General features: G+C 40.8%; 1 protein-coding gene across 3 annotated transcripts in view; it reads right to left on the bottom strand.

Moving 5' to 3' along the window:
- Window positions 1-22,383, bottom strand: part of NR3C2 (nuclear receptor subfamily 3 group C member 2) — a gene marked incomplete at its 5' end in the record, with an annotated part of 199,046 nt that overhangs the window by 14,239 nt on the left and 162,424 nt on the right. For all 3 annotated transcript variants that reach the window (XM_082759542.1, XM_082759543.1, XM_082759541.1), the window contains 3 exons: window positions 502-632; window positions 16,946-17,090; window positions 17,517-17,855. In XM_082759542.1, the coding sequence (XP_082615668.1) occupies window positions 502-632; window positions 16,946-17,090; window positions 17,517-17,855 (615 nt within the window). The remainder of the gene's footprint in view (window positions 1-501; window positions 633-16,945; window positions 17,091-17,516; window positions 17,856-22,383) is intronic.

Here is a 22,383-nt window from a genome sequence, read left to right as displayed (position 1 = left end):
CCTCAAAGCATGACACTCAAGAGAAAAATAAAGTGTGCACTGTCATTTATTAAACTTCCAGAGCACTGCAGAAGGGCTTACCGCTCTCAGTTCAGTGCATCTTTTGATCTTGAAGGTGTTGTTAAGTCACCCAAACCAGTGGGCTTTGAGCGTTGAGTCAGGGTTTATCCCAAATCCCCAGAGTGCAGGACAAGGCAGCAGCTGCATTTTCTTGGTATGCCTGGCTGAATTGAGCCGTTCCCATGTAGAGAAGGGGGACAAAGCCCCTTGTCCTGCCACTCCCGCCCTTCCTATCCACACGAGACATTCAAAGCACAAAGACCCTTCCCACGCTAACGGAGAGCAAGATCTGCTGATAAATCCTATGCCACATACATAGGTTGTTCCTGCAGCCCTGCTGGAAACAATGTGGCTCTTTTGTTACACCATTTAAAACCACTGCACCTCTTTGTGAGTTGGAATATTTTCAAGTACTCCCATGTAACTAGGAATCTAACTTACCTGTGCTCAGCAGCAGCAAAACTTTCATTATGGTGTACTCCTCAAAGCTGAGCTGCAAGCGAACGAACTGCAGGCTGATTTGGTGCATCCCCTGGCACAGCTCAAACATAGCAGACTGGCGCATCCGCTCCCTGCAGAGAGGAAAAAGATAAAATCCAGAGGATAAGCACGTGAGGACAAAAAGGGTACATGGCAGTTAGGAAAGTGAGACGTGACCTGGAAACCAAGCACTGGTCATGGAGGTCAGCAAGACAAACTGCAGCCACAAAGTTCAGCTCAGGTGAGGGCGCTGGGGACACAGCTGGAGTCTGCCAGCCCCGGGGAGCTGCCTGCTCCCGCACTGGCAGAAAATGCTGCCGTGCATGGCTACGGTGTGCTGGAACTGCCAGCCTTTGCTCAGCTCTGTCCTGGCGCGTGGAGATGAGCCTGCTAGCAGGGTCAGAGCCGGTGCGACACAGACAGGAACCTGTGCTCATTTTTGATGGAACACCTTGCATCTGTCTGCGTATTGGTGAAAAAGGGCTGACAGCCCCGGCACCAGCCACCAGGGATGCAGAAAGCTGGGCTGAGAACCCATGGTAGAGGGCTCCACTGTCTGACTCCTGGTCCGCAAGCCAGCAGAGCCTGGTGATCCAGGTTGCCACCGTGCCAGCAAACAGCGCAACCCTCATCTGCCTGAACGACACAGTCCGGCAAAGATACAGCGAGCGGGTCTGGAAAATGGGGAAGTGTTTTAGCAAAAGCGAAGCACAATGCACGACTTCACGTTACTGCCTTCAAATCCACCAAAGAGGCTGAAGTTGAGAGCTATCTGGGTGACCAGAGCATCAGCCAGCAGCACTCACACAATCCTTCCTGAGAAACCTCTGTCCAAAATCTTTGATTACTATTTTGCCCAAAAATACATGAGGTCTAGCTGCAAGGATGAACATGCAGGAACAAGGAGATGTGATTTTCCAGCCACTGTAGTTTTTGTTAATGCACTACACTGGGCCTCCTTGAGGGAATTATTAGACAAATTATTGCAATAGTCTCATATTCAAACACTGAAATGCAATAAGCATTGTGTATGATTTTTCCAAAATAATCATCTGAGTATGAAAGAAGAAGTACATAATAAGATGATCTTGGCCATTAGTACAGGTTTTTACATGTCGCATTGTAAAATAATGAGGATGCGTGACTTGCATTCAGCTTACTTTTTTTTTTTCTTTCAATATTCTTTGATACATTTAGCTTCAGCTCCTAACTCTTCTCATAGGCAGCTTGAGCCCAACCCATTCAGCATGAATTTCAGGCAGAATTTGTTACTTTTCAATATGCTATCCCAAACCACAAGAGTTAAAGCAAAGAGTCACTGAGAACTGCCAGTCTCATTCTGAAAGCAAGATATACATGTGGGTATTTAGATGAGGTGCTATAATTGCTCAGTGACCACTACTTTTTTATTATTTTAATTGCTCAACAACAATTGTCTGTATTTCTGCAAACATTTTTTTTCACATAATTGAGGAACTGGATGAAGTTCAGCTAATTATTTTAACCAAGCAACTGGCTTTTCAAATACACAAATTGGCTGGTGAAAGAGAAGAATCATACTGTGTGCAAACAAAGACTTACGTAATCTTCCTGGTGTTTTATTTCACTACTGCCAGAGCAGATTTTATTTTCCTCCTCAATACTAATAAAACGGACTCCCCATTGTTATATGGGCTCTACACTTTTCCCTGCTCCACCCTCGTCTTGGGACTAAGAACTTCCAGCTTTTTTTTTTTTTTTTAATAGTAGTAGTAAATGCCATGTTTATTTATTTTTATTGTGCATCATGGACTGCAGGGAAGAAAACAAATAGAAGAAAATAGCCTTTGAATGCTGACTGAAATACCACTTGGCCCTCGGTTTCAGAAGAGCAGCATCCGCTGCTGGTTCCACTGAGGCACAAGGAGAAGAGCCCCCGCTGCTGCTGCAGAGGACTTACAGATGCCACTCGCACTCTGAACACTGCTAACACGCAGTGAGACCCTGAAAGACCCCAGAGAGTGATCTCCCTGCTTCTGCTCCCCTCCCTCTGCTCAAAACAACCACATGCAGCTCTAGGATGCTGATATGCGTGGCTCCTGACTGACCTCTCCCGCGAGGCTCCAAGGGATGCACAGTGAGGCCGAAAGGCAAATGCCAAAGGGACATTTGTATTTTATAAATAGGGATGAATTTACACCTCAGAAGCCTAAGGACTAGCAGGATTCAAGACAATTCCCACCGTCACTTTCCTGGGCACAGAAGACAGCTTCTCCGGCCTCAGAACGCGAAGCAGCTCCTGCCACCCCTGCCTGCCTTTGACCTCAACAGACACGGGAAGCACCGGAGCTTTCAGCTGATACCACAAGCCACACAGCAAATAAAATGAAACATTTTGAGGTTTTGTCTCAGGTTTCTCATGCTTTCACTAAACAGTGAGGCAAAACACCCTCAGTGACAGCTAACCTAGAAGTCTCCTGACTCAAAACCTTTTTTATTTTATATTTTTACCCTGCACTGCATGTTTTGTGACATTTTACATTTGATCGCTGATGTTTTTCTCTGTATTTGTTTTGCTTTTATGGGCGATGAGCGTTTAAATAGAAGAATTCTGGTAAAAGTCAGTTTTTATGTGTTTGGGTGCTTTCTTGTTTGTCTTTTAAATGTTTAGTCCTTTACCTACTTGCAAATATTGATCTCCCTAGTCTACCCTCAAGGAAGACCTGATGGTATTTTTTGTAGAGAGAGAAAATTATGCACAGAACTAGTTACTAAGCAGTTTATTTAGCATACATCAAAGCTGTAAAATTTCAAGTCAGTTTCCTTCCTGAAAATCAATTTAGTTGATTTATTACTTATTTACAAGTTATTACTAACTACAAATTATGTCAGTTTATGACTGTTTAACGTCAGATAAGCATTTTGTGGGATTTTACAGTATTTAACTTTGCATTAGATTTTAATCCACACAATGTAAAACAAGAGGGTGTAGAGCTTTTGGAAAATTCGGATGCTAACATCAGATAACCCAATACCATGAGGCTAACAACAACATACAGCCCAGGAACAGCTCATATAGTAAGAGAGATGAAGCACACAGAAATCAGGGCACATCAGCATAACATGAGCAGAGTTATTTCTTCCTTACTGAAGGCTTTATCTAAGAATAAATACCACCAAGTCACCGCAAGTGCCCTTACAGCTGTGGGGAGAACGTAAAGCAGAATCCTACATTGACCTACTTCTAAAATAATACGTATTTATTTAGTTAAGGGAAAAACAAAACAAAACACAGATTTACCTCTGACACAGCATATTTGCTCACAGAAAATGGAGCACGTGAACATCTGGAATACAGGGGCATGTATCTTTATGGGGACATTCAAGGAGGTAAATACATTTAAGTAATAAAAGGCGTGGAGCCAAAGCTCTGAATCCGCTGCGTGGATACTCATTCAGAAGTGGTGTCATTAGCTCAGTTTAGCTTAATCCTTCTTCATAATAATATGATTTAAACTTTACACCTGAAGTTAATCCATCTTAAGTTCCCCGAGTGTCTCCTTACAGGCTTAATGTAATGCCTGGATCACACCCTGCCTGACCTCTCCCGTGGCCTCAGCACTGGGGGCAGCGAGAGCGGCCGCACACAACCACAGCAACTCCCCTCATCTACCGCTTTGCCCAACCTCAGTCTGCTTGTGCACAGCCTCCTTGGTCACGAATACCCTGTATTAACTGGTCACAAAATGGGTCACCACCTCCCTGCACTTTTACACAGGGGCAAGTGAACAGGTGAGCAGCTGACACAAACGGGACCAATGCTCCACACCACCTCAGGATGAGCCACCCGACTACAATGGAGACGTTGGCCTTGAGCAGTCATGCTGGGAAGGGGCAGAAAATGATTTATTTAAGGCATCCTAAATACCAAACCAGCCATATATCTCATTAACGTCGTTATGCGACCTTCACAGAAACCCAACAGCCACACCAAGACCTGTGCCACTACAGGCACGCTGTACAGCTAGCACTTGTTACGAATAACTAACTTATAATTTATGAAGTCATCATAAAGATGAGAATTGTAAATCTCATTGAAGAGGCAAACAGTAACTCTACTGACTATATCCAAATAAAGGAACCCCCACATCCAGGAATATTCGCTCAAAAGCAAAACTCAGACCCAAAGCAAACCAAAGGAAATCATGTTTTATTTACTTTCTCACAGGCTCTATTCAAAACCACTGCACATCTTCCCAGTCAGGGAAGCAAAGAAAGCTGTGGTGGGTATTTTGAAGATTCATCAGTACTCAAGTGGCATGCTGATAATGCTGAGAAAAACTGGGCAAAGACATCCCCCTTTCACAGCACCTCAAAGGAACAAACATGCAGGCTGAGCTAGTGCCTTCGCCTCTGCTGCTCACAAAAGACTTAGGAAGAGACCTAGTAACGCTTGTAGCAAAAGCCTGATGTCAAAGATCACTTTGTGCTTCCTGATTTTACATTTTTTCCCCTGTAGGAACCGTTTCCAATTTTATAATCAAGAGCCTTTCCTTTACTAGACTTAAATGTACTCATTTGAAACTTGTCCATCATCTAAAATAGTTTCAGGAAAATCCAGACAGCACATTATACTGCAACAAAAGCAAGCAAACAAACAAGCAAAAGAAACCCAAGAAGAAAACCTGCCAAAGGCCTGAAGGTCAAAACAAGTTTGGAAACATCAGAAAGCAAGGTATGCTTTCCACCATGCCAGACGGGGTCAGTTTGAACTTGGCAGAGAGAGGAGTGAAACATCATCAGACACCCTCCTGGCAAGGCAGGCAAACTGCAGATAAATGGGAAAAAGACCAGGGACATGGTCTCACAGAGAGTCCCTTGTTCAGCTGCTCAAGCCACCTAATTAGAAAAGCCCTCGGACTAAATTATCTTACCTGCTTTTGGAGGGGTTCCCTTCTCTGGAAAATGTTTTGAGATTCTTGGGGTAAGAAAGACAGGAACATATTATTACAACAGCAACTTATTCTTTCCTGATGGACTATTTTACTTCAGCAACTCCATCATGAGAAACAGTGGAAACAGAATGACACTGCCTAGCACAAAACGAACCTATTCTTCCATGCAAAGGGGCAATCACTGCACTGCCTTGTGTACGGTGACACTGGCAAGCACGCTGTGCATCATTCTGCTCAATGGACTATGCCCAGACACCTGTTTCCCGTCTTGAAGCCATTATAAATGCAACCAAAGTCAGCAGTGCTGGAGCAGCATCATTAAGTTATTGCACTGATCAAAATCCAAGCCAAAATACATGCAGAATTCAGACAAAATTCAATCATGACTTTTCATTCAGCACTTATTTCTTATTCAGCACTTTCTAGCCTTTGCTCACTCTGCAAGCCACAGCAGAAACAGACGAAAACATTCCCTTCAACATCCTGCCTTCAACCCTTAGAGCTTTAGAGCCACCAGGAAGGAAACGATATGTTACCTTGCATTAACAGCAAAAGCAGGCAACCAATCCTCTCAAAACTGATGTTTCGTCATCAGTTTCAACTGCACAGAAATTTGGGTCGTGCCCATTTTTTCCTTTAACTTGCCAGTGAGCCAACAAAAATAAAACATCCCAACTTAGGTACTGTCAGTGGCCTCGCCCTCTGACCAAGAAGGCAGCCAAAGCTCTCCCCTGGCTGTAAAATTCAGCTCTTACCCTGTGGTTGGCTAAACTGACTATGGATAAATGTAGGCTGCAAGACCTGCCACCAAATGTCATCTCAGCCCCTCCCACTGCCCCAAATCCCTCTGCCATGCCCTACCTGAGGAGGAGCAATGCTGAACGCTGGTGGGCAAGGAAGGTCACTTCATGTGAAGACAGCTCTACAGACATGGCAGTCCAGGAATACAAACTTGCCAGTTTTTACACTGAACTTAAAGGAGCCAATTCTGAAAATCAAAGTTTTCTGCTGAGAAACTCCTGCTGGTGCTCCTGGAGAATATAACCCCAGGTAACCGATATGAAGGAGTCAGAGCTGCTTTAAAGGTTTAGCTAAGTGCTCCCCTGCTCTGTGCCTATCAGCCAAAGAGCTGGCAACAGCTTGGTGGGTAATTATTGCAAAGGAAGAGCTTCAGCTCCAATCAATAGCAGAAAACTTGTGTTAAAATCCAACTTAATAATCACCCAGTTATGTAACCCTACAATTCCAAGCACATTAACAGCAAAAAAAGCCTCAAGTATCAGCTGCAATTAACAGTTAATTATGCAGTTAATAGAACGCTGATACCAAATACTCTCTTTTGGTTTGCATTTGCCTTCTGAAAGAGACAAATCACAGTTTAAATGAGAAAATACATAATTATGCCTTTACCAAAATGCCTTTTCAAAACCACATTCAATAATAAGTGATGATAACATACACATGACAATAAATACTTTTAAAGTTCATCAGAGAAAGTTATCGTTAGCTAGAAATGGTACCCACTGGTATCGTTTCATACATCCATTATGCAAGGGCTCATTGTCACTTGCAGTGGTTCGTCAGCATAAATACTGCTCTACTCCACATGCAGCAGCAGTTCTCTTCTTGTACCGACAATGCCTCAGAAATCAAGACTCTGCTCAAGCTGTCACGCAAAGCCTGGTGTTTTCCAGAAGTCAGCCAAAGCATGCCTTCCTCTCATACCAGTTTGCAGAAACTACTTTCTAATTTGCCTTTTCATCTGGAAGATGAATATTTAACTCCACCAGGAGAGCGGTGAAGGGAAGCACTATGAATATGAAAGGCATTTAGAGATGCCACCAAACAACTCACCAACCTTCAGCAAGATTAAAGCGGCATCACGTTCAAACAGAGACTTGAAAGGGACAAACCTCTTCTCTATCCTAACCCTTCGTGCCAAGGACCTTAAGGGAACTGAAAAGACACCCTCCCAAAAGCCCTGTGGATGTCCTGAAGTCATGCTGAGACAAGACAGAGAGCATAATTATGCCAACTTACATGTAAAATCGCTGGGCAAGTCTTCATGCTAAAGTCATAAAAACGAATAACCAAACCCTTTCAAACACATCACAGGCTGGAAACCTGCCAGAGCATCCACGGGGCCAACAGATGATCAGATGAAAAAGAAGTGTCTGAGAAAGATCAGACCATAGCAGAAAAGTTAAGTAAGACCTTTGCGTCAGTATTCTCCACACAGGAGTCCAGGAAGGCTCCGCACCAGTCTCCCTTTTCAGCCAGCGAGTGTGAGAACGAGCTTCAGATCGAAGCATGAGCGGAACAAGGCTTAGAAAAAAAAAATACAGTAAAATGAATAGTAATAAATCACCAAGACAAGATGGCATCCATCCACAAGCTGTAAAGTAACTTAAATATGGAATTGCTGAACTCCTAACTGCAATGCACAGCTTATTGCTTAAATTGCCCTTATAAAAGGCGTACAAGGTGACAAATGTGACTGATGCCTTAAAATGGGCCTTGGAGTGGAGAGGGAGCACTCAAGAGACCCCAGGCTAGGAAGTGGCATTCCTGCATCCAGCAAAAGGACCGAAGGAGGGGCACTAGTAGGTAAATAAAAACACTGTAATGGAGGAAATTCAGAGCAGCTTTGGCGAAGGGAGGTCACGTCTCACTAATTTCTGCCAGCAGCACAAGGATGCTCTGGTTGATGCAGGCAGCACCTGCTTGATGGGGATGCTTCGCACACGCCAGGTCTAGCTGCATCCCATGTCCGTATGGGGTGAGACCTGAGCAAACACCAGCCCTCTGCTCCTCCTCTCCTCTGCCCTGGTTTCCACACAGAGGAAACTGGGGCAGGCAGCCTGGGCACGGGCTGCAGCGCTGTCTGTCGGTGTGCCGGCACGGGTAACCACGGGTCTCGGCCCTCCGGCACACTGCGCTCGGCAGCAGGAGGTGAGTGGGGAGGCAGTCACGGCAGAGGTGGATTTTAAAGCTGTTAAAAAGATCTCCTGAAGGCTCTTAAAGAGAGCTTAGAGATAAGGGGGAGGGCTCTTCAAGGATTATTAGCAGCTTAAAAATAGGAGGGAGAAGGTAATAATAAAAGGACATTTCTCACAGGTGATGGAGGCTACCAGGCAAGTCTCACCGAGCTCCGCACTGGGGCTCTGCTGAGAGCTGTACTCATACATCATCTGAAAAAAATCAGACCTGTGGAAGTGGCAGAGTTTGCCGATGACTCCAGACAATGCATTTGGGAGCTGCCTGTGACGAACTGCAGAAAAATCTTGCAAAACTGTGGCTGGCTGGCAACATGGAAGGTGAAAATCACTAATTGCAAGACAATGCAGACAGTATAATCTTCTCTCACTATACATAAAGAATAATTGACTCTAAATTAACAAACATCACACAATAAGGAGAGCCAGGTATAATTTGGAACAGGTTTTTTGGGTTTCTGTTCTTTGAAAATGCTTGCTCTGTGTTTATTAGTGGTCAAAAAAAAAAAAAAAAAAAAAAAAAAGAATAAAGAAAAGAAACAGCAAAGGGTGAGAGAAGAAGAATCAAGAGCGAGACAGAAATCAAAATCTCACCACTTCATAAATCCACTGCATTCTGAACACAGCGTGTTATTCTGGTCTGTTCCCAAAATTAATACAGCATAAGTACTGAGGAAGAAGATGAGGATGGCCAGGGGTAGCAAACTGATACACAAGAGGAGATTAAATTGACTAGCTGATTCTTCAGCTCACAGAAGAACTAACAGGACTTGACAGAGATCTATAAACGATAAATAGCATACACAGGATGAAAAGGAATATATCCACTATTTCTACAAACACAAGAATGAAGTGTTACTCTGTTAAATTATCAGGTATCTGCTTTAGAAACATCTCCAACAAACAAATATGCATAATTAAATTGCAGAAGTGATTGCCACAGAACATTTTAGATGTCAGGATTATAAATGTATTCAAAAAGGTATGAGGCAAATTCACAGAAGAAAGATAGAGAAGGCTTATTAAGCACAACTGTCCAAATGCAATCTCCCATTCAGAGAGTACCTAAATCGCTGACTGCTGAAACAGGCAAATGAAGAATTATCATTTTATCCTTGTCCTGATCTCGCATTTTCTTTGCAAATGGCTGTTTTAGAGATTGAGAAACTGTGCTAAAAGGACTTTTCTTCTGACAGGTTTTTTAATTTTTAGAGATCTCCTTAAAACCACCTTATCTCCTATTTTCCTTTACAATTTCACGGCTTTAACTAAAATCAGAAGCTTCTCTTCCACAGATGTCTAAGCACTCTAAAATTTTAAGAATTGATTAGATAATTGCATTAAGGGCAAAGCTTTTACAAAGTTATACAATGAGGCTGCATTTACTGCTCTACCCAACCATTGACCTGTTTACAAAGAAAAAGCAAAATGAGACTGAAAAAACTAGCTGAAACGAAGTGAGACTTTTGAAAAAACTAGCTGGAGCATGTTACGTCCATCAGGTACAGATGTGACTAGTTTTTCAAATTTCTGTCTGTCTGCACCATGTTAGGATGTGTACAGAAACAAATCCTCTAATATACATCGCTGGTTGGAAACTGAGCTGGGCTTTACAAGAAAGTAAATAAAACTGACAATGTATATATGAAAAATCACTGATAAAGATATCCACATCTTGCTACACTGACAGTTTAGATTTTATAAACGCAGGACTCCTCTTCAAAATAATATTTAAAGCAAAAAACTTACAGGGAAGAGTATCAAGGAGTGCTTGCTGACCTTTTAACAAGATCAGCAATCACACACACACTTTATCAGCAAAGAATGAACACTAACAACTCATACCAACAATCACTGCAGCAATACTAATTAAAAATGAGGGATTTGGAGACTGCTAGATTGAAAAGATGACAAAAATTTACCTAAATTTAGACAGGATTAACAAATCACAGAAGAGACAAAAACAAGTCCCATTACAGTTAATGGGCATCATCCTGCAAAATGGGTATGGGAAAAGGTCACCTTGTACACAATGAAAGTTACTGGCTTTATCAACACGCACAGAAGATCTAAAGAATCCTCCTCCTAGAGGTATATAAGGTTAAAAAGCCTCTGTTGTTCTTAAATATTCAGCTTATTTTATTACATTGATTTTTCCTGGTGTTACTACAGAAATCGGAATACCTGAAAGACTTACGGGCTTTGGCACCAAAAAGTCACACAGAGGCAGCTGCCTCCTTGCACTTTGTTACACAACACAATACCCTAACGGTCTCAGCTTCCACAAGTATATTATGCTAGGATATTAGGAATGTAATGAAAATGCAATGAACATGTTCTTTACTAATAAAATATGCATTATTAATAAATGCAGATTTTAAATAAAATCCTATTTATTCAGCCATGCAAGATCTTTACTCTTACTTTAATTTCATTACTTCCTTCAACATCACAAAATCCTCTGCCCATCCACATCCCAAGACAACGTCAGAACTGAATCTTCACAGAAATCCCCACATCCTGAAGCTGTTTTTCTGCCTCTCTCTACCTCATTTGCTATACATCAATGTTCTCATTTGAAAAATATATTCTCTATTTTTCCTCTATTGCTAGTATCAACCTCTCTCTGCTTCTAAATTTTTAAACTTCACAGTTGGAGGAATTACCAAAGGCATAGCATGAAAGATCCTTGAAAAAATACATTTTTATAGAAAGTTAAATTTTGTGCTTTAAAGGAAGGATTTATACTATTTTGTAATAACCTCTGTTAGTTTGTTAAACTGCATTACATACATAGAGCTGGGTTACATACATTATGTTATTTAAAGATATCTGAAGGAGATGTTTTGGTTTTACAACGAAAATGCCTTTGATACCACACTACAACCTAGAAAAGAAGCCAGTAGCTCCACAATTGCCCAAAATGGCAATAATGAAAGGAATGACATCTACTTCTTACTTCATTAATCCATAACCTTAAGTTTTTCTTTATCAGTTAAAACCTCTTCTCCTCTTCATGTTTTGTCTGCAGCATTCAATAAACTGCTGCCTCTACTGTAAACTTGTTTATTTTAAGGGATTCAACTGCATATGACACAATACAGTAATTTCAGAGATGAGGCTTGGGGGAAAGACACCGCTGATCTAAATGTTCATGAAAACTGTCCTCAGTTTTTAGACTTGGTTTTTCAAGTTCACTTTAATAATTTGGGGTACTTCATGCAGTGCCTGGTACTATTTTTAATCAGGCAAGAACTCAAGTGCTTGAGAAATGTAAAAATCTGTAAAAATATTACGACAGTTAGAACAAAGTAAAATGGCTAGAAAATTCAAAACCTGTATGCTTATGCACCTATGACTTACTCTTGGTGCTGCAAATGACAAACCAAGAAAATCAAAGGAGTCAGAATACACACAACATTAGTCATTCAGTGCATTTGCAAAATACTGTTGAAATATTGATGCCATACTTTTCTTCGACATACAAAAATGTCTCATCATGATGTCTCAGTATTACTGAACCTTTTCACATTATTCCATATCATTGCCATTTTACAGCCAGCTAAGGCTGGAATGGTAAATATGACAATTCGAATAGATTTCTTAAAAATAGTAAAATATTTTGGAGCTTCAGTCCCTTCTTCAAGAGACCTCAAGAATTTACAAGTCAACAAAGAGACTATGTAAAACCTCAAACTGAAAGAAGAATAAAGAATTGCAGCAGAACTTCAGCATCACGTAGCAGGTCTGGTTTCTTTACACCAGCAGAAACTAAGAAGCTGCAGTACAGTGTGCCGAAGAGGACGCATGGCCTGATCTTTAATATTCATCAGCAATGCCATCAGCAAGGATTTTTGCCCTGCGCAGACACAAAATGCCAACATTCCCACCCTTAAGGAAAGAGCTGGATAAGCTTGCTGTGAGCGATGCAGTTTCTGGCCTCTGGGACATGTTGGGAGCGTAAGCTGTGGCCCCAAAGGCAGCTCCCATCCCAGCACTGCCAATGGTTTTCCACATTATGGGAGAGAGGATCCCCGCCACACCATGTCTCAGCTCCTGCTGGGCTTCTGCTGGAACTGCTGCACCTGTCAGTGCTATTTTTCCTCACTGAGCCTCTAAAAGGTTAGCTGATGCCTTAACTTAATGTATGGGTGAAGAGAAACTGCCCCAAACCATCACAGAAATGGCCACAAAAAGGAGCATCCCTTGCTTTTCTCTGGGATTTAGGCATCTGACTTCTGCAGTGCAAACTCCTGCTATTTAAAGGTTCAGCTCATCAGATTTCTTCTAGGACCTATACTGTTGTGCCATCTCTTTTCCAAAATGTTGGGGACTTCTCCTTCAAAAGACAGCAGCCAGAGAAACGCTCTTTTAACTATTAGTTCAGTGATTAATTCATTCAGTAAGGGAGAGTCCACGGGAATTTGAAACCAACTTTCCCACCTTCTATGATAATGTCTTAAAAATCATGTTTTAGGCTGTTCCCCATAGGAACTCTTCATTTCAGTGTTAAAAAAAATATTGTGCTGCATCTCTTGCTTTATTCTTGCACCCGTTTCAAGCAGAACTCTTTCAGTTTCCTGCTTTCAGTTGTGTATAATTTTACAAATTTAATGTTCTGGACTGAAATTGTTCATGCATATGCCTGCCTTAGGTTGAATTAGATTAGAAAACTTCAGCTAAAAATCTTTGGTTAAGTCTTGAGAGAATTTTTTCCCCTTCGAGTTAAATAAACACTAGCGATTTATTTATTTATTTATTTATTTATTTATTTAGGTGGGATTTCTGTTACTTCACAGTAGGAACCTGAAATGCCTCATAACTTAGGGTCTTGAAGTCTTTTACCATGTTTTAAGAAAATCTTCCCAATTAATATCTCTCTGTTCTCCTGAATCCCTAGATCACTTTTTCAACTGCAACAAGTGAAGAAAAAACCCAAATCTCTCACTACATAATCCTCTATCATCCCTACAACCCATCCAACCCAATCAATACAAAAGGAAGAAGTCACATGGGAAAAATAAGGGATAACAACTTAAAGGTTTGGTTATAGATACAGTTTTTAAAGCACAGACCCAAAGGGCTCAAATTACAGTTTCATACAGACTATCTTAATTTTAGGATTTTGCAACTTCTAGGATTTAAGTTTGCAACCTTAAGAAAGTAATGGCAGCATCCTTTAAGTGTTATTACATATGAAACATTCATCCTATAAGAGTGTTTACCTGTAACAGGAATTATGTGGTGTCACGTATACAACAGAGCTTTACAGTTTTACATGGCTATAGCTTACTCAAGCTATAACTACAGCATACTAGCTTTGATTACAACTATGTTATGAAAGTAATGGATTAAAAAACCACATATGGTAAGGTAACTTACATACACACAACATAAAATACATTGGTTTATTCTATTTTATTGTATACCCCCCTTCAGCCTGTTTTCTGGCATTTCTGCAACCAGCTGAATGGTTGAGTGGTTGCGTGGCCATTTTCTTACCCCTCAGTTCACATCTTGGCGTTTGCTTAAACCCAATTAAAGCAATGGAACATATGCATGATCCACGAAGACAAACAGTACACTTAATTAGATATATAACCTGACCAAACGAAGGTGGTCAAATATTTCCAGCCTTGCATGCGCCTAACAGGAAGTCAAGCTGTGTATTTATTGGGGAGGCATTTTGCTCTGCATTTACGCAATCAGAGGTGCCTTTAACTGCTATTAGCAGCAGAGATTCTCATTTGTTACTTGTCTTGTTTACAGGCCTTCAGAACAAGAAAGAAAACAATATAATGTATCATGGTCTTCCAGAAACCTTATGGCTTCCTTTTATTCACAGTAGTTAAGAGTAAACGGAAAATTCATTTAATGCAAAACAAAGCAACATAATTCTGCTAATGCCAACCTCTACTTTCACTCTTTCTTAACTGTTCATTGAAGAAAAATGCTGAACCCCTCTGGGTAGCATACTGGCAAGGGACCCTCCTAATTACTTCTTGCCCAGGGACAGGAAATGACCTCTCCAGACACAATATGAAGAAATAACAAGAAAATCTTGGCCTAGTGTTAATAGAAACACAATTCTCTCAAGCCAGCAGAAGGAAAAGTCATTTTCAAGCATCTCCCTTTCATTCTGCATCAACTAATAGAAGTCCTAAAATGCCAGTGGGGATAAAATACTCAAAAAGTTACATCAAGTGAATCTTAGGGAGGTCTGATAAACCCTGTGGCACAGAAATAAAGGCCTGTGTAGGACAAGCCTTCAGCAATTCCAGAGCGAAGCTTCGAACCAGTATATTTTCACAAATGGGAATAGATATAAAATGAAGCAGTAAGGTTAAACCCTATTACAGACAGACAAGGTAAATGCAGTGAAAAAAATGAGGTAACCTACTTCCTGAAGTAGTGATATTGAAGATGAAATAAAATGATATGAAACATGGGCACTGAAAAATCACTTGTACAAGAATTGCACTGGAATTGTCATTGACTACTTATGCTTTTTGCCCTGCTTGTTTGAAAAACTGTTCTTACACTTGCTCATGTTTTACCAAGTTTGCCAGATTCAATCTTGTTTTGCTCACCTGAGCACCTGAGAGATTAACCTGTCAAAATGACCCTGAATTCCATACAGGAATATTTATATACACATTTTAATACTGCATGACACTTCCATTCTCAATCTTCAATCTTTCAAAACTGTTTATTAGGTTTTGTGCTTACCTGAATGTTTTCTATACTGAACTGTATTGGTTGACATGTATAATTCCAGCAATTCTCCTCTGATCTTATGTCAAAACTGGGAAAAAGTTGCTTTTATTAAACTTAGAATCACAAAATAACTTATGTTGGAATGCATCTCTGGAGTTCTCAAGTCAACCCCCTGCTCACAGCAGGGCTAATGCCTGGAGCAATGCTTGAGGCTTGCTGCTCAGGGCTTTGCCCAGTCAAAGTTTAGAAATCACCGAAGATGAAGACTCCAGAGTCGCTGTGGGCACTTCTCAGCTACCTCACCATTTCATTATGAAATTTCTTTCTTGCAGTCCTTTTCCTGACTAGATCCTAATCTCAGCATCAGTATAATTCTGCAGGCACCTACTTCAAATCTTGCAAAATAAAACTCACAATTGGTCTCAAATTCTGGAAGCTGCTTCTAGCTGCAGTATCAAGACTACTAGCAATGTACATACACTTATTTCCAAGTGGGATTGACTTCCCTGTCCAACAAATTTTGACACCCTCCCCCCCAACTGATTTCTTCAGAAGAGGGAAAACTACTTCTGTGTTCAAACTTTTAGGTCTGCATTTTCACAGAAGAATTGAACTTTTTCAATTCTTCACAGTTTCACAGTTTGAGTTAGCTTTAGATACAGATACTTTTTTTCTGTGGTAATTCTTTAATGTCCCAAGTCATAGCGGAAATGCTTTCAACAAGGAGAATGGTCTAGCAATATATTTTCAACCACATGCAGTGAACTGCCATTCCCCGGTGGGGGGAGCAAACAACAAAAAATGAGCAAACAAAAAAAAAACACTCACAAAAAATCTTCCTGCTTTGGGACCACATCTTATATGCATTAATTATTTAGGAATTCTTATATGAAAGAAAAAATGTTAAAGATGGACAGAGACAAAGCATCTTCTCCAAGAAATAAACACTTAAAAATGCTTCAGGAGATTAGTAGTAAGTTATTTTTTTATTCATTCTTGTTTTGTTTTTCCTTCAAGAGCATCCATATCCTATTGATTGTGTCTCATTTTTACCTCTAGGAAAAATACCTTCTGGGATGAGCACATGACGTGACTGCAGTTTGACTGCCTGTGTATTCATTTACGTTATGACTTTACCGTCTTGGAATAAACACTAGGCGAATGGAACAGAAATTAAATTATACTCATCAAAGGCAAAGCACTAAAACACAAACTTGAAATATGAAGGAACACACATACTCAGAAGGAATGGTTCCTTGGTTGATCCTTCTTTTTCTCTGAATGTATCATAAAAGAAGTTATGTTTCATTACTGAAAAAACATTTTGGCTTCTTTCATGATTGCAAAGAAGGGTAATTAAGACTGTCAAGAAAACTCATTGAACAGCTGTATATTCTAACAAAAGCACTATTATATGTCTGCTCTGAAAAAAACTGGCAATTTAAACATTCACATTTCCTTGAAGCTAGATATTTTTCCAAGCTCCAGTAGATACCAGAAAATGTTTTTTCTATAAATCTTGGTAGTGTATCAGTCATATTTGAAGCCAGCAAGTTGTTCCCAGTTTGTGAATGCATCCACATACTTAAGAAGAGGATGGTGGTAATACAGCTTTGCCAATTGAAAACTGAGTCACTGAAAAATCTTTTTAGCTACTTCTTAAACTGGGATTAGCTGAAATTTTCTTAGACTGAAAACCAAATAAAGAAGAGTAATCCTTCAAGTTTGCATTGAAAAGGACCATTAAGAAATACTTACTCATCAAAGATCAGGTCTGGAGCAAAGTAGAGGAACTGGCTGTTTGTATGTTTATATGATCTCCAACTCAAGGCAAACGATGACAGACACATCCACGAATACTGAATTAAAGTAATTTGGTCCTCGAGAGGCAAGTTTCTAAATCCTAGAGATCAAACCAGAAAATACCCATGAACTATGTTGTGCTTTATAAGGGTTGGTGAAACCAGCACTGAAAATACATCACTTGGTATTTTTCTAGTACTGAAGTCAAGAACAAGAGCAACACTCCTACAAAGTACATTTCTGAAGAAAAAAAAAAAAAAAAAAGTAATTTTTTATTTCAGTGACAAAACATGCTTTCTTCTTAAGAGGCTATTATTTGGAATGAAAGCTTCTAAAATATCAAATCACAAACACATGAAACAAACATTATATAAATTAAAAAGAAACAAAACACAACAATCTCTTAGATGTTCATGTCATTCCCCACCATGAGGGCTTTCAACTCAGCCCACAGACTAAAGATGCAACTTGTTCATTAATCTAGAAAACTTAATGGAAATTTCAACCAAATACCTCATGGTCCTACCTGGAAGTATCTTTGCCCACTTTACCACCTGAATCATCTGCTTGCCAGCCAGGCGGTTTAAGGTGGAAAGCAGGTACTCTGCTGTGTCTGGTTTTGAACTGTCGTATCCTGCATACACAATCTCCGGTTCAATGCTTTCAAGGATCTTAACAGGAGAGGGAGTAAGTGCTGGTGAGATAGCAGACATGTGGGGGACAAGTGCTGTGTTTACAGAGGGCTCAGTTACTGGAGCGATGTACGTCGTTCCTTCCTCAGGGCTTTGGGGTGGTGGCTGCTGCCGCTGCTGTGGCTGTTCCTCGTGCATCCCTTTCAATTTCCCCAGCTTTTTGGACTTTCGGGCTGTGAAGACAAGCAGCACAAAAAACAAGTTAGTGTAGAAACTGTGAAAAGCCAGCATAAGCCTGGCTTGACAGGCAATCAAAGCAGAAGCAGTATCTCAAAAGTTTGCAAGTGAAATGTGCACAGAAATCACCAGGACCTTAGGAAAGACCTCACTGCCTGCAGCATTGTTACACTGGCAAAAGGAACAGAAGAAACATTTAAATTCTTTTTTGTTGTTGTTGCTTTAGTGTGCATCTATAAGTGTCAGTGTCCAGTAACCTGCATTTCTATCTGCCTCTACACAGATAGGCATAAAACATCCCAGTTATTGCAGTAGGTGCTGATTAAACATTCCAGAAGTTTATTTATACTATACCTTAGATGAATCACTTATCACCTGCAGGTTTGCAGTTCATGTTCTGCATTGCATTTGCTAATCAAAAGAAACCTCCCTGTCAATGCCTAAAATTAGCAGACCTGGAGCTCTCCTAAGCTTTTGAGTCCTTGTACACACCCTGGCTGCGCCTCAACTCGAAATGCAGTCAATCCATTTTGAACAACCTAATCTAGTCAAATCCCTTTGGCTTCGCTGCTTTGATACTTTCTTAAGATCCTCGTCCTCTCTCTTGGCTAGTTCTGAAACAGTACTACAAATATGTACCCAGTTAGACAAAAAACACAGAGCCTCATGGAACACTTCTCTCTCATTGCTATCAATATTTCTCTTAATGATTACCCTTCCTCTCTTTTTTTTTTTTTTTTTTTTTTTTAATTATTTTTCCCCTTTAAAACTGTCCCTCCCTACTTTTCTTTGCTAAGCATTCTTGGAAGACAACAACGCTAGCGTGCTTCCACTCCTGGCAGAGATGCTGGCCGAACCCTGCGGGTTGCCTTCTCAACATTGCCACATGAAGCATGGGTATCTAAGTAGGCAGAAAGTCCTGCTCCCAACCCAGCAAAATTATCCTACAGTGTGAGGATAGAACAGGAAATAGAAGAATAAAAGTAAGACAATTAAGTAAAAAAAAAAAAAAAAAAAAAAAGGGCGGGGGGGGAAGGGGGAGAAGTCCATCACCCACTTCCTTCCAATAGCTCATTGACTGTTCTTAATTTTTTGAAGTCTGAGCAGTATTTCCCACTGATTTCCATAGACAGTTAAAATGTTTATTCCTTTTATGCTCTGAACATATTTTAGGTTAAACTTTTGTCCAGATAAAAATATATTTCTGCACAATGCTTCTCTCCTGCTCAGTGTACAACATATCCAGAAGAGGCAGTGCAGGCTAGCTTTACTTCATTTACCCTTTTGCTCCTTCAGTATCGTGGTTTGTACCTGCAATCAGTGTCAACCCCAGAGGCTAAGCTCACCTTAGCTGCATTATGTGACACTGAAACAAGCTCCCTTTTTGACTTTGGCTAGTTTTCCATGCCCTGAGCTCACATCTGGAGAAACAGGAATTGTCAGCAGGGATATAGGCTGAAGAAGGAGAGAATCTCCCAACAGGGGTGCTCCTTTTATCTCTGCTCCCAGCACCAACCAGGAGGAGAGAGATGGTGCCCTGCCCGGCAGCACAGCTTGGAGTCTTAGGGCAGGCAGGATCACTGTGATCCCGGGATTTGCCTCAAAACCAGCACAGGTCATACACATCAGTTCCACATTAAACACAGTGCAATGCAGAGACAAAACAACAGCCTTGCATTTAAAACCCTATGCAAGGTATCAGTTAACTGAAAGCCTTCCTTGTACATTCAGATGGACTGAACATGGAGCAACGGCAAGGAAATGTTAAGTAAAATAATCTTAAAAGTCAACAAATAATGAATTAAATCTAAATGATTGCAGCTCTTTCAGAGTAAGTGCTCTCAAATACATTCTTTCTTATCTATTTGTACGCAGCTAAAACTCTTGTCTGGACTCTTAAACCCTTCTGTCTTAACTATTACAACATCCCTTTTGCTGGCATCAGTAAATACTAGTTTATCTTGGTCCTTCTTAACACCCATCTCAGTCCATCCCTCGTCCCAAGTCCATCTTCTCAAATCTTTTTCCCTGCCATCATCAATTCCTAATGCCTCTTCCCTTCAATATAGCTCCTTTACTGCAGTCTCAGGATCCTTTCTGAGCAGCCTCCACCTCGCCTCACCTCTCTGCTCCATTATTGAGATGTTTACTTCCACCCCAGCTCAGCGCCCCGTGCTGCTCCCTCCTGGTAAGTGTTCAAAGCAAGCGCTCCCTGCTGCTTCTCACAGTGCCCCAGATTCCCCACAGAACTACCTCTGTACCCTTTTACCAACTCTTCAAAACCCAGAATTTAAGAAAAACCTCCCGAGCGGCAGCACTGCTGTTGTCCTGGAACTACTGCTGGTGCCGGGGGCCATTAGTGCTTGACTGTTTCCTTGAAACTGGGGCTGCCTGCCCAGAGCCACCGGCAGTGCCTGAGCTCGTTGTGCTGCGAGGCAGGATACAGACGCCCAGCGCTCAGGACAATGCACACCCAAGCGCAACAATAGCCTGTTGTTTCCAACACTTCCTTACCGGCACGGTACCTTGAACTCTGAGGAGCTGGCTCATCCCAAGATCCAAAAGAAAAGCTTGTTTGTTAGGGAAAACCCAAGAGACTGCTATATAAAAGCGTTCCCACTCATACGCTGGAGCTTGAGGGTGCCCTTTCCAACAGGTGCTCTCTGACTGTCACCGTCAAAACACGAACACAATCCTTTGCTACCGCAGGAGGTACTGAATCCAGCAGGAAGTGCAAAATCTGAACATCAGTTTGGTGTCATTTCCATGATACAATGAGGGAAGGTTTCTCCTGGCTGATTTCAGCATCGACACAGCCAGGAGATCTGCAGAGATCATCAGAGATCTTCATGTAACTTTCATAACTTCTCCTTCAGAGAGCTGAACACCATTTCATTAACTCGTCTACAGCATGTATTTCTGTTTTCAATAATTTCTTAATTTAGCTATGCCTGCAAATATCCAGACCAACTGGTGTGGGTTGAATTTTTTAATAAAAGGATTAGATACGCAAATAAAAATGTGCTAGCGCTAATAAAATTTAATTTAAAATTCTGTTGTTCCACTATGCACATATAGTTTACAAAAACTTCCTAATTATCTGAAGTATTAGCGTGGATTACATAGAGAAACACCGGAGTTACTATCATTGAAGGTTATAAGGAAGAGGTGAGACAAATGTTTGTCAGGAGAGGTTTCACTAAAACTGCTTCTGTCTCAAGAGACAGGACAGACGAGAAGACCCTTCAGCCTCCCTTCCAATCCTATTTCTTACTTTTCTATTACTAAGCTCTTAAAAAAGCTCATTCAAACAATGAAACACGACTGAAGGATTTTTCATCCTCTGGTGCATCAAGTTACGTGGATGCTGACATCCATTCTTCAAGATGTAATTTCCGTTCTTACTACCCAAAAAAGCCATTTTACAAAGCTGCAGCTGATCAGACATTTTGTTAAAAAGGCTTTTTCCTCACTCTGCAAAATAAAACGGGGGGAGTTACAGACAGGCGATGCAGACAACCATGTTAAATTTAATTCTGAAAAGTAAGTGAAAATGCTGCTGTTCCCCATTTGGTGCAGTTGCACCTACAGGATGACGTACTGGTGAAATCACTGTGAGCGTTAAATATAGTTCACATTTATCTTAGAAAGGCAAAGCTGAACTTCCACATTTTTCAAAAAATAAAAATAAAAAAAAATCCCCAAAGCTGAGCAACGATGGCCAAGTTCAGCAGAACACTTGACGATGAGTTACCAGAGTTATTGGCCACTGAAAAGAGAGTTTAAAAATAAGCCCGAAGGAGTGAATAGAGATTAATGTTTGCTGTTGTTATTCATTAAATTTTATCAGGCACTATGTTTTTTTCTGTTATCAAAACAGGACTAAAAATAAAGAACTTTACATATCTTTCATGTTTGCAGAGGCAAAAAAAAATGCATCCTCACTCTAACTATACCAGAATAAGAAATGCATTGGCTTACCAACTCCATCAAGTATCTAGCAACACAGATAACTGATTACATATTTATTAAAACAGAATTTTCTATGTTCTATTCTCTACGTTTTTCATTAAAAGAAAAAAAGAAATAGCATTCTTCCATGTATAATACTGGCATAAAAATGTGTTTTAGTTTCATTTTCTTCCATTATAATGCCTTTAAAATGAAGCTGAGAAAAACATTACTGTTTGACAGTCATGTTTACAGTGAAGAAAACTGTATTTTTCATTTGGCTTCACGCCAGCGCTCTAGCTCAACTGGTTTGGTAACTCCCACAGAAACCAACAAGTAAAGATTAAATACAAGCGCAGAGAAGTACGCACTCCGAGCCTGCCTCGTGAAAGTGTTTTTCACATTTGCTCTCTAATTGGAATACCAACTAGAAAACCGACAAAGCCACCTCTGAATCGGCAGGGAAAAGCCACGCTCATCAGGACTTTTCAGCGGAGATGTCTGAGAAGTCGCAGGGTCTCCGTGCAGAACAGGGATGGGGCATTCACACTGCAGAGAGGAAGCCTGTCAAGT

This window comes from Aythya marila (genome assembly GCF_965140915.1).
Source record: "Aythya marila genome assembly, chromosome: 4".
Taxonomy (NCBI): Eukaryota; Metazoa; Chordata; class Aves; order Anseriformes; family Anatidae; genus Aythya; species Aythya marila.
This window is presented reverse-complemented; position numbering and strand designations above follow the sequence as displayed.